This window comes from Microtus pennsylvanicus, chromosome 10 (assembly GCF_037038515.1).
Source record: "Microtus pennsylvanicus isolate mMicPen1 chromosome 10, mMicPen1.hap1, whole genome shotgun sequence".
Lineage (NCBI taxonomy): Eukaryota > Metazoa > Chordata > Mammalia > Rodentia > Cricetidae > Microtus > Microtus pennsylvanicus.
The window spans coordinates 1,923,873-1,936,744 of NC_134588.1; the positions used below are offsets into that span (position 1 = coordinate 1,923,873).

The 12,872-nt window shown below is 34.1% G+C and overlaps 1 protein-coding gene across 3 annotated transcripts in view; it reads right to left on the reverse strand.

The window, feature by feature from the left end:
• The window catches only part of Cdh7 (cadherin 7), a 188,287-nt gene that overhangs the window by 59,198 nt on the left and 116,217 nt on the right, over nucleotides 1-12,872 (reverse strand). For 2 of the 3 annotated variants that reach the window (XM_075987617.1, XM_075987619.1), the window contains exon 7: nucleotides 10,966-11,219. In XM_075987617.1, the coding sequence (XP_075843732.1) occupies nucleotides 10,966-11,219 (254 nt within the window). Of the gene's footprint in view, nucleotides 1-10,965; nucleotides 11,220-12,872 lie in introns of those variants that run through there. The other variant, XM_075987620.1, reaches the window with a different exon arrangement.

Genomic DNA, 12,872 nt, shown 5'->3' on the forward strand with positions numbered 1-12,872 from the left:
ATGTACTTGTTGTTAATGTTCAAATTTCCCATAACAAGCAACAAATTTTCCTACAGTAATCTTTAAAGTTTTCAGGATGAAGATGGGGCCCCACAACATCAACACAATCTGGTTTTTATGACATCATGAATATTTTTTTAAGCGCTAATATTAGACCTGATTTTTAGTACCAACTGCACAAGACAGTTTCGAACGGTGCACATTTTTGACAACACTTTGGCCGGACCTTCTCAAAACGCTCATAGACTAGTTATTATTTTCTTAGGTAAAAGGTTAATTTGGGAATTTTACCATCATTTGCTTTCACAGGAGCCCCTAAGAAGAATGTTACCCCCATGTTAGCTAGAAGCAATCTTAGAGGACGACTTCCCCTCTCCCAGTAATGTTTGCCCCTGGGTTTAGGGACATCATTTAGGGGTTGGGAGGTTGGGGAGGAATTTTATAAGCTCAGGGATCATTTTGGAAAAAAAAGGGAATGATGGGATAATAGTTTTATTATTATGAGTTACTGCTTTTAGACAAATATACTGGTATCGATTCTTGTATATTGATACAAAGTTAAATTATATTGACTATTGTATGCATGCATGTTTCTATCTCTGTTTAAAACATTTTTTATGTATTGACATATATTATATATATATATATATATATATATATATATTATATTTACCATATTGCAGTGTACATTTCTACCTCTGATTAAGATACTTATATAATGTTTGTGTATTGATATATATTAACCATACTGCAATGTATATTTGTACAGTGTTTATATTTGGTGGTCATTATCCTCATTTGTTACACAGTTGTTTATTGTCTTAGTCTTTAAGTTAGATAGATATTGAGAATTATATAGATAAATAGTGATCTAAGTTTGTCATTTATAATTAGACTAATCAGGATCTCTAGATATATAGAGATTATACTCAGTATAGATAGATAATCTTCAACCTCTTCAAAGAGCTGTAGAAAATGGCCTTTAATCTAACTCAGTGTTTTGTGATAGTGAGACACAATTGCTTCTGGCAACACTGCTCTATTCCCGAGAGAATGTTGAGCACCAAATACACTCCACCTGGAGCCTTTCTATTTGGCAGAACTGGCCTTTGGGCAAAGAAATGCCCATACCTCAACCACTGACAGAGATACAGAGCATGCATCAATGGATAAAACAGGACTGTCATATCCTGCCAAGACAGTTTAAGAGAGTTTTGAAAAGTTTCTTGCCTTTAATAATGGTGTGTCAGTTATGTTAGGCCTTAGCCAAAGTTGGTTGACTCAACATTGCAAACGAGACTTTGGGTGATTGCCCAGGTAGTCAGTTGTCTCTGTCATTTGTTGCACATTTTTGATATCTCTTGTTTGTTAAGTAATATTAACTCCCTTCTCAGATCTTTGATGGAGTTGAAGATTATGTAATTGTAGTTACTATCTACATTATTTAGATTCCTTGAGATAGAATGTTTAGCAAAAGTTTTGTTCTCAATATTGTTTGTTATATTTATTATTTGTTGTTATTGTATATAGTTGTATTTGGTTTAGTTCTGTCTTATTTAGTCAAAAGGGAGAGATGTAGGGATAAGCCCAGACCAATAGGGGGCGTGTTCACTTCGGGCTAATGTTTACATATAAATCTGGCAAGCATGTGTCCGCCGCCCCTTCTGTTTTCCTGTTCTCTGCATGAACCGGTGGTTCTATAAGTCTATTTCCCCATTAAAGCTGTATATATTATTATGATCTGTCTGCATTTAATTACACTGATACACCTATCTGCTTGTAAGTTCCATTGAACCCTGAAACACAGCTTGATACAATACTGAGGGGGAACTAAGAGGGCAGGATAAGAAAAAATCTCAAATACTCAAATAGCCTCAGCAAGGATTGGACCAAGATGCCAAGGTACTGCTAGCCAATTTTGAAGGAAGAGATGGGTAGGTGCCACTGCAAGAATTTCTCCAACAACCTAAAAGGCAACATGGTAACACCAGAACACAGACTTCATCATCCTAACCCAGAATAAGTAGAAGAAACTGACTTTAAAGATAACTTTATAAAAATGATGGACAACTATAAAAAGGAAGTGAAAAACTCCCTTAAAGAATTGGAAGAAAAGACAAAAAAAAGTTGGACTAAATTAATGAATCCCTCAAAGAAACCCAAGAAAACTATGAAAAACAATCAAACAGGTGAAGGACTTGAAGACTGAAATAGAGGTAATAAAGGAAAACACAAACTGAGGGAATTCTGGATATGAAAATTCTGTATAAACAAACAGGAACAACATAGACAAATATAATCAACAGAATATAAGGGATAGAAGAAAGAATCTCAGGTGCTAAAAATACTATAGAGGAAATAGGCTCTTTGGCCAAATAAAACATTAAATCTAACAAATTCTTAACATAAAACATTTAGGAAATGCAGGACACCATGAAAAGATCAAACTGAAGAATAATAGGGGTAAAAGAAGAAGAACTCCAGCTCAAAGGCATAGAAAATGTATTCAACAAAATTATAGAAAAAAACTTTCCCAATCTAGACAAGGATATCCCTAAAGGTATAAGAAGCTTACAGAACACCAAAGAGACTGGATCAAAAAATTAAAATCCCCTCTCCATATAATAATCAAAACACAAAACACACAGAATAAAGAAATATTAAGAGCTTCATAGGAAAAAGGTCAAGAAACATATCAAGGTAAACCTATTAGAATTACACCTGACTTCTCAATGAAAACTATGAAATCCAGAAGGTCCTAGATAGATGTGTTGCAGACAATAAAAGATCATTTGGATGCAAGCCCAGACTACTATATCCAGCAAAGCTTTCAGTCACCATCATAAGAGAAAAGAAGATATTCCATCACATAAACAGAGTTAAAGAATATGTATCCACAAACCCAGCTTTACAGGAAGTACTAGGAGGAAAACCTCAACCCAAGGAAGCTAACTACATCCACAATAACAGAGAGCTCTGAGAACCTCCCCACCAGCATAACCCAAAAAAGGGAAACACACAAACACTACTACTGAAAAATAACCAGAGTCATTAGTACCACTTAACATCAGTATGCTCAATTCACCTATAAAAAGACAAAGGCTAAGAGAATGGATACAAAAACAGGATCCAGCCTTCTGCTGTTTACAAGAAACACACCTATACCTCAAAGACAGAGACTACCTCAGAGTAAAGGGAAAAGATTTTCCAATCAAATGGACCTAAGAAACAAGTGTGTGTGGCTAGACTGAAATCTAAAAAAAATTAATTTCAAACTAAAATTGAGCATAAGAGTTGGAGAAGGATATTTTATATTCATAACAGGAACAGTTCATCAAGATAAAGTCTCAATTGAATATCTATGCCACTAATACAAGAACACCCACATATGTAAAAGAAACATTACTAATACATAAATGCACATCACACCGTACACACTAATAGTAGGGGATCTCTATACTCCTCTCTCACCAATGGACAGGTCAACCAGACAGAAATTTAACAGAGAAATAAGAAATCTAACAGATGTAATGAATCAAATGAACTTAAGAGACATCTATATAACATTCCACCCAAACACAAAAGAATATACCTTCTTCTCAGCACCTCATGGAACCTTCTCTAAAATTGATCACATACACAGTAACAAAGCAAACATCCACAGATACAAATATTTCAAGTAACCCCCTGTTCTTATCAGATCAGCATGGTTTAAATTAGATTTTTAACAAAAACACTACTCCCAGAATGCTTACAAACTCATGGAAAACTCAAAAGTCAACTACTGTACCATTCCTGGGTCAAAGAAAAAATTTAAAAAAAAAATTAAAGTCTTTCTTGAATTAAACAAAAATAAAGGCACAATGCATACAAACCTAAGGGACACTATGAAAGCAGTGCTAAGAGGAAAGTTCTTAGCACTAAGTGCCTACATAAAGAAAATGGAGAAAGCTCACCTTAGCAAATTTACAGCACAACTGAAAGCTCTAGAAAACAAAAGGAAGCAGACTCGTGGAGAAAGAGTAGAAGGCAGGAAATAAATCAAACTGAGGTCTGAAATCAACAAAAATAGAAACAAAGAAAACAATACAAAGAATCAATGAAACAAACAGCAGGTTCTTTGAGAAAATCATTAAGATTGACAAACCTTTATCCAAACTAAGCAAAAGGCAGAGAGAAAACATCCAAATTAACAAAATCAGAAATGAAAAGGGGGGCATAACAACACACACTGAGGAAATACAGAGAATCATTAAGTCTTACTACAAAAACCTGTACTCTAAAAATTAGAAAATGGAAAAGAAATGGGCAATATTTTGGACATATGCCAATACCAGAATTAAATTAAGATCAGATGAGCAATTTAAATACACCTATAAGCCAAGAGGAAATAGAAGTTATCATCAAAAACCTCTCAACTTAAAAAAAGCTCAGAGCCGATTGGTTTTAGTGAAGAATGCTACCAGAACTTCCAAGAAGAGCTAATACCTATAATCCTCAAAGGTTCCACATAATAGAAACAGAAAAGTCATTGCCAAACTCTTTCTATGAGGCTTCAGTTACCCTGACACCAAAATTGCACAAAGACTCAACCAAAAAAAAAAAGAATTACAGACTAATCTCACTCATGAACATGAATTCAAAAATTCTCAATAAAATACTCAGAAACTAAATCCAAAAACACATCAAAAAATCATTCATGTTCAAGTAGGCTTCAACCCAGAGATATAGGGCTGGTTTAACATACAAAAATCTATCAATGTAATATATCATATAATTAAAATGAAAGAAAAAAACATATGATCATTTCATTAGATGCTAAAAAAGCATTTGACAAAATTCAGCATTTCTTCATGATAAAAGTCTTGGAGAGATAGGGATACAAGGATCATATCTAAATTTAATAAAATCAATATACAGCAAGCTGACAACAAAATCAAATAAAATGGAGAGATAATAAAGCAATATACTAAAATCAGAAACATGACAAGGCTGTACACTATATCTCTTCAACATAGCTCTTGAAGTTTTAGCAGTAGCAATAAGAAAACATAAGGAGATGAAGGAGATTCAAATTTGAAAGGAAGAAGTCAAACTTTTGTCATTTTCAGATATGATAGTGTATATAAGTAACTTCAAAAACTCTACCAGAGAACTCCTACAGCTGATAAATACCTTCAGTGATGTGGCAGGGATACAAGAGTAACTCAAAAAATTCAGTAGCCCTTCTATACACAAAAGATAAAGAAGCTTTGGAAATCAGTATGGTGGTTTCTCAGAAAATTTGTGAATCAACCTACCTCAGGATCCAACAATACCATTCTTGGGGACATGCCCAAAAGATGCTCAATCATACTACAAAAACATTTGTTTAACTATGTTTATAGCAGAATTATTTGTAATAGCCAGGAAACAACCTAGATGGCCCTCAACTGAAGAATGGATAAATAAAATATGGCACACTTACACATTAGAGTACTACTCAGTGGTAAAAAAAAAACAATGACATTTTGAATTTTGCATAGAAATGGATGGAATTAGAAAACACTATGCTAAGCTAGGTTACCTAGACCAAAAAAAAATGAATATGGTATATATTTACTCATAAGTGGATATTAGCCATAAACAAACAACATGGAGCTTATACTTCATGATCCCAGGGAAGCTAAATAAAATCCAAAGAAAAACAAACATTGACCCACCTAGAAACTGGAAATAGACCAGATCATCTGACAAAATTGGAAGCATGGAGGTGGGGCTTAGAAGGAAGGGGAGAAGGGAAGGGTTGAGGAGACCATGGAGTAGCGTAGTCGAGATGGAGGAGGAACAAATAAGAGAGCAAGGAAAGAAAAGAGATACCTTGATTGAGGAAGCCATTATGGGGTTAGAAAGAAACCTAGATTTAGAAAATTTCCCAGGAATCCACAAAGATGACCCAGCTAAGCCCCTAAGCAATAGAGGAGAAAGTTCCTGACTGGCCTTGCCCTGAAGTCAGACTGATGATTGTCTTAAATATCACCAAGGAATCTTTGTCCAACAACAGGTGGAAACAGAGGCAGAGGCAAAGCACTGGACGGAGCTCCCAAGGTCCAGTTGAAAAGTTGGAGGAGTGAGAGTATGAGCAAGGAGGTCAAGATCATTGGGAGTTCACCCAGTGAGACAGTTTGCCTGAGGTAATGGGAACTCACCAACTCCAACTGGACTGGGAGTGAATGAGCATGGGATCAAACTAGTCCCTCTAAATGTGGTTGACAGTTGGGGTAGACTGAGGGGATACTGACAGCGGCACTGGGATGTGTCTCTACTGCATGTACTGGCTTCTGGGGATCCTAGTCTATTTGGATGTATACCTTGCTCAGCATAGATGTCGTAGGGAAGGCCTTGAATTTTCCACAGAGCAGGGTACCTTGCCCTCTCTTAGGATGGGAGGGGGTCGGGTGGGAGGGTGTGTGGAGGGAGTGAGAGTAGGGGAGGGAGTGGGAATTTGGATTGGTAATTTTTTAAAGTAATAAAATAAAATAAAAAACCTGTTAAATATTCAAACAACCTAAATGTGTTCATACTAGCCATACCACATCATGATACAATTTTGCCTTTTATCTTAGAACATGTCACCAGGAATGTCAGTACCTATAGAAAATATGCACATAGAATTTTTGACAGAAATGGTAAAAAATTTTGGAAATGTTGTTTAATATCATTATGCAGAAATCTTCACAATGAATCTTATTTTTTACTTACATCTTACTTCAATAAAGTGCTAGTTTTAGCATTCTCTCTCTTTGCTTGTTCTGTGTCTTTCAGTAATCAATCTTCTCATAAAATTAGCACCATGTTATTAGGATAGAAGTAAATGAAACATCATAATTCTCTACATTATATTTGTTATCAACTTCTCCAAATACTGCTGTACACAAAGTTTTATTGATGCTGTCATTCCTCCAAGTGAAACCTCTTGTCCAGTGATCTGAGTTGCTCTAATTTGTCCCACAATCTTTCTTGTTACCATAGAGACATATTTTTCTCTTGTAGTTCCTATCTTTTATGAGATTTTATTACTTCAGCCAGATTATAAGTTCCTAGGTGTTGGAAGAAATGTTTTATTCGTACTTGTTTTCAACCGGCATTTTCCCCAGAGTGTTTCACAGAACACTTTCTTGATAAATGCATGCTGAGCCATTGATCAGCTTGCCAATGCTGACTTGAAAAATGAGTATGATTTCTATAGTCTCCAGAATCCTTAAAGGTTCTTAAAATCTTGGACAAGAACTGCAAAGTCAAGTTCTTACTGTTTTAGAAGGTGATCAAAGAGAATGGACTGCAACCTGACCTTCCTTTGTTGGTAGATGTAGCCACAGGTTTAGCATTCAGGTCTAAATTGACATAAAATATTATATAAATGCTTAAAAATAAGTCAGATATATGCTTACTCTCTGTTATCTACAATTGCTTAAAGAAAAATAAAGAGGCAGTATTTACTTTCCTAAGTAATTTTAAGTATCACTGAATATTTACTGAAGAATTAGTTTATTCACATGAGGAAAATGGAAAGCAAATTAAATGAAGTGGAATTAAATGGTACACTTCAAATATGCTATCTGGATGAGACTAAGACCACAGAGTCTTAACATTCCCCAATGGTGTAGGCAATCACAAAGGTCTGGGTTCATATAACAATCATATTTCTACTAATTACATCTCTAACAGTCGAAATGCCAGTGTTGTGACAGTGATGCAAGCATCCGTTCCAGAAGAGGAAAAATGTATACAGAAAAGTTACACATAGGCTGTGTATAATACATTAGCAAAATGAGTTTTTCTTTTAAATATAAATACATATGGTATAATATGATTACATTGGAGAGGAACTTAAATTTACTTTACTGGAAGTTTGTTCTAATATTTTTACTTAGAATAAACATCATATAAGAGTAAATTTTCTAAATATGAATAGCATATGCCAGACTTCCATCTGATATCATAATTTTTAACATTATTACGTTAACTGATATTCAATGCCTGTACTATTTCACACTTTTAGTAATATTGCCTGCACTGTAAATAATTGCAATGAAGTAAACACTGCTTTTCAATATCTCAAGGACAATAGGGGCAAGCAATCTGAACCCATATGGTGAGAAGGAACAGCAAGACTCAAAAGCAATTCTTTGACTTCTACCTATTGTAAGCCACTTTGTACAAGTATACATGGACATGCATTGTACAAACATGCACACATAAACACACATTAAATAAATGTGAAATAAAATGAACATTTGTGAAGTCATAGAAGTAAGATCCTAACTATAAAGTCTCATCACATTCTGTAGTCATTTGTAAGTTCTGATTCTCTACCTCCTCAGAAAAATGCTGTTTCTCTGCAAGTACATGATAAAGGAGGGTTTACAGTTTGAGAACCAACAGATCTCTTAACAAAATACATGTTTACCTCCACAAAGCCATTGTATAATGATTGCCATTTATTGGGATGTATGTGAATGCAAAATAATCTTAATAATAAATAGCAAAATGGGAGTAGAAAAACAGCACAGCATTTAACAGAACATACCATCCTTCTGAGGAACCAAGACTGATTGTAAGCACTCATGTCAGACAGCTCTCATTTGCCTGTAATTCCAGATCCACAACATCTTCTAGACTCCACAAGTATCTGCATATATATTCATATGCAGACATACACACACACACAATTAACATAAAATAAATCCTTAAAAGGTAGCCAAAGTTATTGTCTATAAAAGGTCAATATTAACTTACTTTTATAACACTATAGTCAATATAAATTTTTATAAATCCTAACAAAAATACAGAAATACCATATTTGCTAATATTGGTCATGATTTTTACGTGTCATTTTAAAAAGGAAAACACAATTGAGTAAACCTCAGAGCAATTTCTTAATGGTTGGCTAACAGAGAAATAGAGAATTCTTGTGCCATAGTGTCCACCACTTAACAAAAAACAATGCTGGGAAGGGAACCAATTTCAAGAGATTGTATGAGAGTAAATATAGTAAACAAGGAATAACATGTATCTTTTAAAGAACATCATAAATGGATGGGAAAGACAAATATATTGAATTAAATTCAGAAAAAAATATGTACCATGAATGTTAGTTGCCAACATTATGAAAATGATTTAAAATCACAAAGTGTTTCAAGCATAGCAACATTAGATTTAAGACAAAAATTTGATAAATCTGAAGACATGAGCAATTATACAAAGTTCAATCATTTGAAATTGCTTGAGACAAGCCTGACTTTCTGCTTGTGAGAAAATAATATAAGATTGTACTTAACTTCCCACATATATTCCTTACTTCAGAAAAGATAAACACTAGACAGGTATGGTCTTTAACTGGAAAAAAGTCATGAAATCTTGACTTGCGTTGCATGGAATTCAGTCTTTTTCTTATTTATTTCTTTTAGGGATCAGTCTTGGAGTATACATTACCTTTCCTAATGAATAAGTGATTATTCATTTAAGTCTTTTTTGCCTTCCCATTTTTAATTACTGCTTAACATTAATGTCTCAATTCATGTACAATATTCTGAAAAATGCAATGCGTTCTCAGGAAATTTTCAATAATATGATTTACAAGGTAATTAATAAAATGAAAATAAAATTAAGGTAACAGACACCAATAGACTCTTTAGATATCCTTAAATGTCTTTGCTCATTGGCCCTAATATATGGTAAATATTAATATGCCTTTACACCTTTTAATACCTTCAACCATGTGAAAAGATTTTGTTCCTCATAATTAAATAATTTAGGCACAATTTAAATAGAAGTACCATTATCATCAATATATGATTTTTGCACACTGTGAGCATGATTGTGAGAGTTTGTTTTAATTAAATTGATTAATATAAAATGGCTCAGATCTCTGGATCTATGGAGTGGCTCTTGAACTGTATAAGAATGTAGAAACATTTCCTACCTATATTCTACAATTTTAGGAAATTTCACAAGGTTGCACATTAGATGAAGTGCTACAGACAATGACCACTGAGAAAGAAAATCAGTCTTCTCCAGGGACCATCAACCCTATATGCATGCACATATTAGCAACACTAAATAAACTCAGCAGGCTGCATTTAAAATTTTAAATATGTGTGTATATTATATATTATATATATTATAATTAAATATTGAGTTAAAAATACAAGCCAAGAACTGGTAAAAAAGCAAGTGAGAATGCATGCACTTGTTCACTTTCTCTATTGACTATTAATACAATGTGGCCAACTGTCTCATGTTCCCACTGTCATGATGTACTGTAAAATGTAACTGTGGGGAAAATTAACCCTATTCTTTGTATATTTTAACAAAGAAAAAGAAATTTACTAAAATTTAACAACCATGGGTTGAGGAAATATATTGCATACAAAGTAAACACCATTCCCATAATATCTCAAGTATATTTTACTTACTATGTTTATCCAAAGCTACAGGTATCATTCATCACATTCACACAAATACACACATACATGCAAACACACAAAACAATCTCAAATGAGAGGGTGTAGGTAATTTGAAATGTTTGCAAACATAAATATACTCAAAGAGATTATTTGATAAAAATATCTATTTTTAGAATAATAATTTAAACTAACTGCATACATAGATGAGGTATATTTTTATTTTTACTACTAGAAACAGTAAAGTTAATAAGCACAAATTGTCCACAGACATCAATTTAAAAGATAAATTAATTGATCCTTAATTTAATTAATCAATTAATTCCTTTACTCTTTTATTGAATTAGCAGAGATGCTCTGTAGTTCCTATCCTGTTGAAATATTTATACTATAGTGCTTTGCACATAAAGAATGTAGACATTAATAGTTACAGACCAGAAAGGACCATTATACAGAAGTATGAATATGGATACAAGAATACTGATGAATGTAGTAGTAAAGTGGAGCAAAAAGCCTTTACCTCACTGGGCTATTGGAAGAATCAGGGTCATGTGCTGCTACAGTGCCAATGATATTTCCCACTTGTGTAGCTTCTGACACCTCCATGGTGTACAAGGGTGAAGAAAAGACAGGGGGCTCATCCACATCTTCTACAATTATCTTTATAGTAGTTGTGTCACTGAATGGACCCAAACTTAGAAACCTGGGATCAGCATCACGATTTGCAGCCTCTATGCGCAGTGTATAACTTGTTTTGGCTTCAAAATCGAGTTCCTGTAAGGAAAGTTATTAGTAAAATTAAATTACCGAATAGATAGTCACCAAAGCAAGCCTTTTCATTTATGAATATCAATAACTATAGTGGAGACTCTGTCATGAAACTGCACCATCAGCACTCAAACACAATAAAAGTTTATGCCAATCAGAATCCTTACTAATTTTCTGGCTCAGACCATGGTAAGTCCTTTAGAGCTAACTTAATCCATCCTACTGTCATGCATTTCTAGGACAGACACAATTCTTTATAACATTATCTGAAAGAATATGGTCTGATTTAAAATATTTTCCAACAGGGCATAAGTGTATTATTCTTAACTCGTATAATCCATATATCTTATTCAGAAATATAAATTAAAATGGAAGAGAAACTCCATATCAAACTCAATTTCTCATTTAAAAGGTGGGTGACTTAGGCGACTCATATTTTGACTTCTCAGGTGCTCAGACTTTAAATTTAGTGGCACTGGAAATGTATCAATGTCCCTCAAACACATACAGCAGCCTTTCTATAAAGCACTCACTGGTGCTGCTTTCTTCAACAGTACATTGCCAAACACCAAAACTCTCTACATAGATGTCTAATACTTATATCTCAGAATTTTAAATCTATATGTATCTTCTTAAGAGGACTAATGATTTTCAAATATTCTTTAAAAGCAGTCATTGGAAGCTTGATTGTAAACATTAAATATTTCATTAAAAATCACCATATGTTCAAGTAGGAATCATATATGTGGTATGAAGATGCTTGGAAAAATAATATGCGGAGTGTGACAGCTTTTTCTAGTTTTCATTCTCAATCTAATCACTGAATAACATGTAGAGAGACAACTTTTTTAGCTTCCATTCTCAATCTCAATATTGAATAAACTCAAAGTCTCTACATATGACATAAAACAGAATGATATTAATGTAATAATAAAGAACATGATAGAAATTATTTCGATTCCAAAAGACATTAGAAATATTGAACAGGAAATACATTGAAAATATAATAGTGATGGTTGGAATGCAAATTTACTGCTGGGAGAAACGACCTGTATTTTGTTTATAGTCATCTTAGCTCACAAATTAAGTAAGACATTCACCTCTGTAGGGCAAGTTCTGGGCCCAAGATAGTGCAGGAGAACTGTCTGTAATCTGTCAATTATGTTTTAAAAAAATGCTGATTGGCCAGGCAGAAAGTATAGGTGGAAAAAAACAGACAGGGAGTAGAAATGATGCAATGAGAACAGGAGAATTCTGGGAAGGAGGAAGTTGATTCCTCCCACTCCTGCCCAGACCACCAAAGCAGCAGGATGTGACCTGCCAGCTAGAAAAGGTACTGAGCCATATGGCAAAAATAGATCAGAATAATGGATTAATATAAGCTACAAGAGCTAATAAGTAGCTTAACCTAATGGGCCAATTAGCTTTATAATGTATAGAGATCTCTGTGTGATTTTCTTTGGGGCTTGCTGGCTGTGGGGTACTGGGCAGGACAGAAACCCCAAGTAGCAGGCCCTCTCATGTTAGAGAATGGCACTCATGTGAATAACTGCATGCAGAGAAAGCTTGGGACAGACTAGAGTAAAGCATTTCAGTTTTCAGCTGAAGCAGGGAAAAAGCTGTGCTGTTTTAAAATGCTGGCTTTCTGGGCCCTCCTGC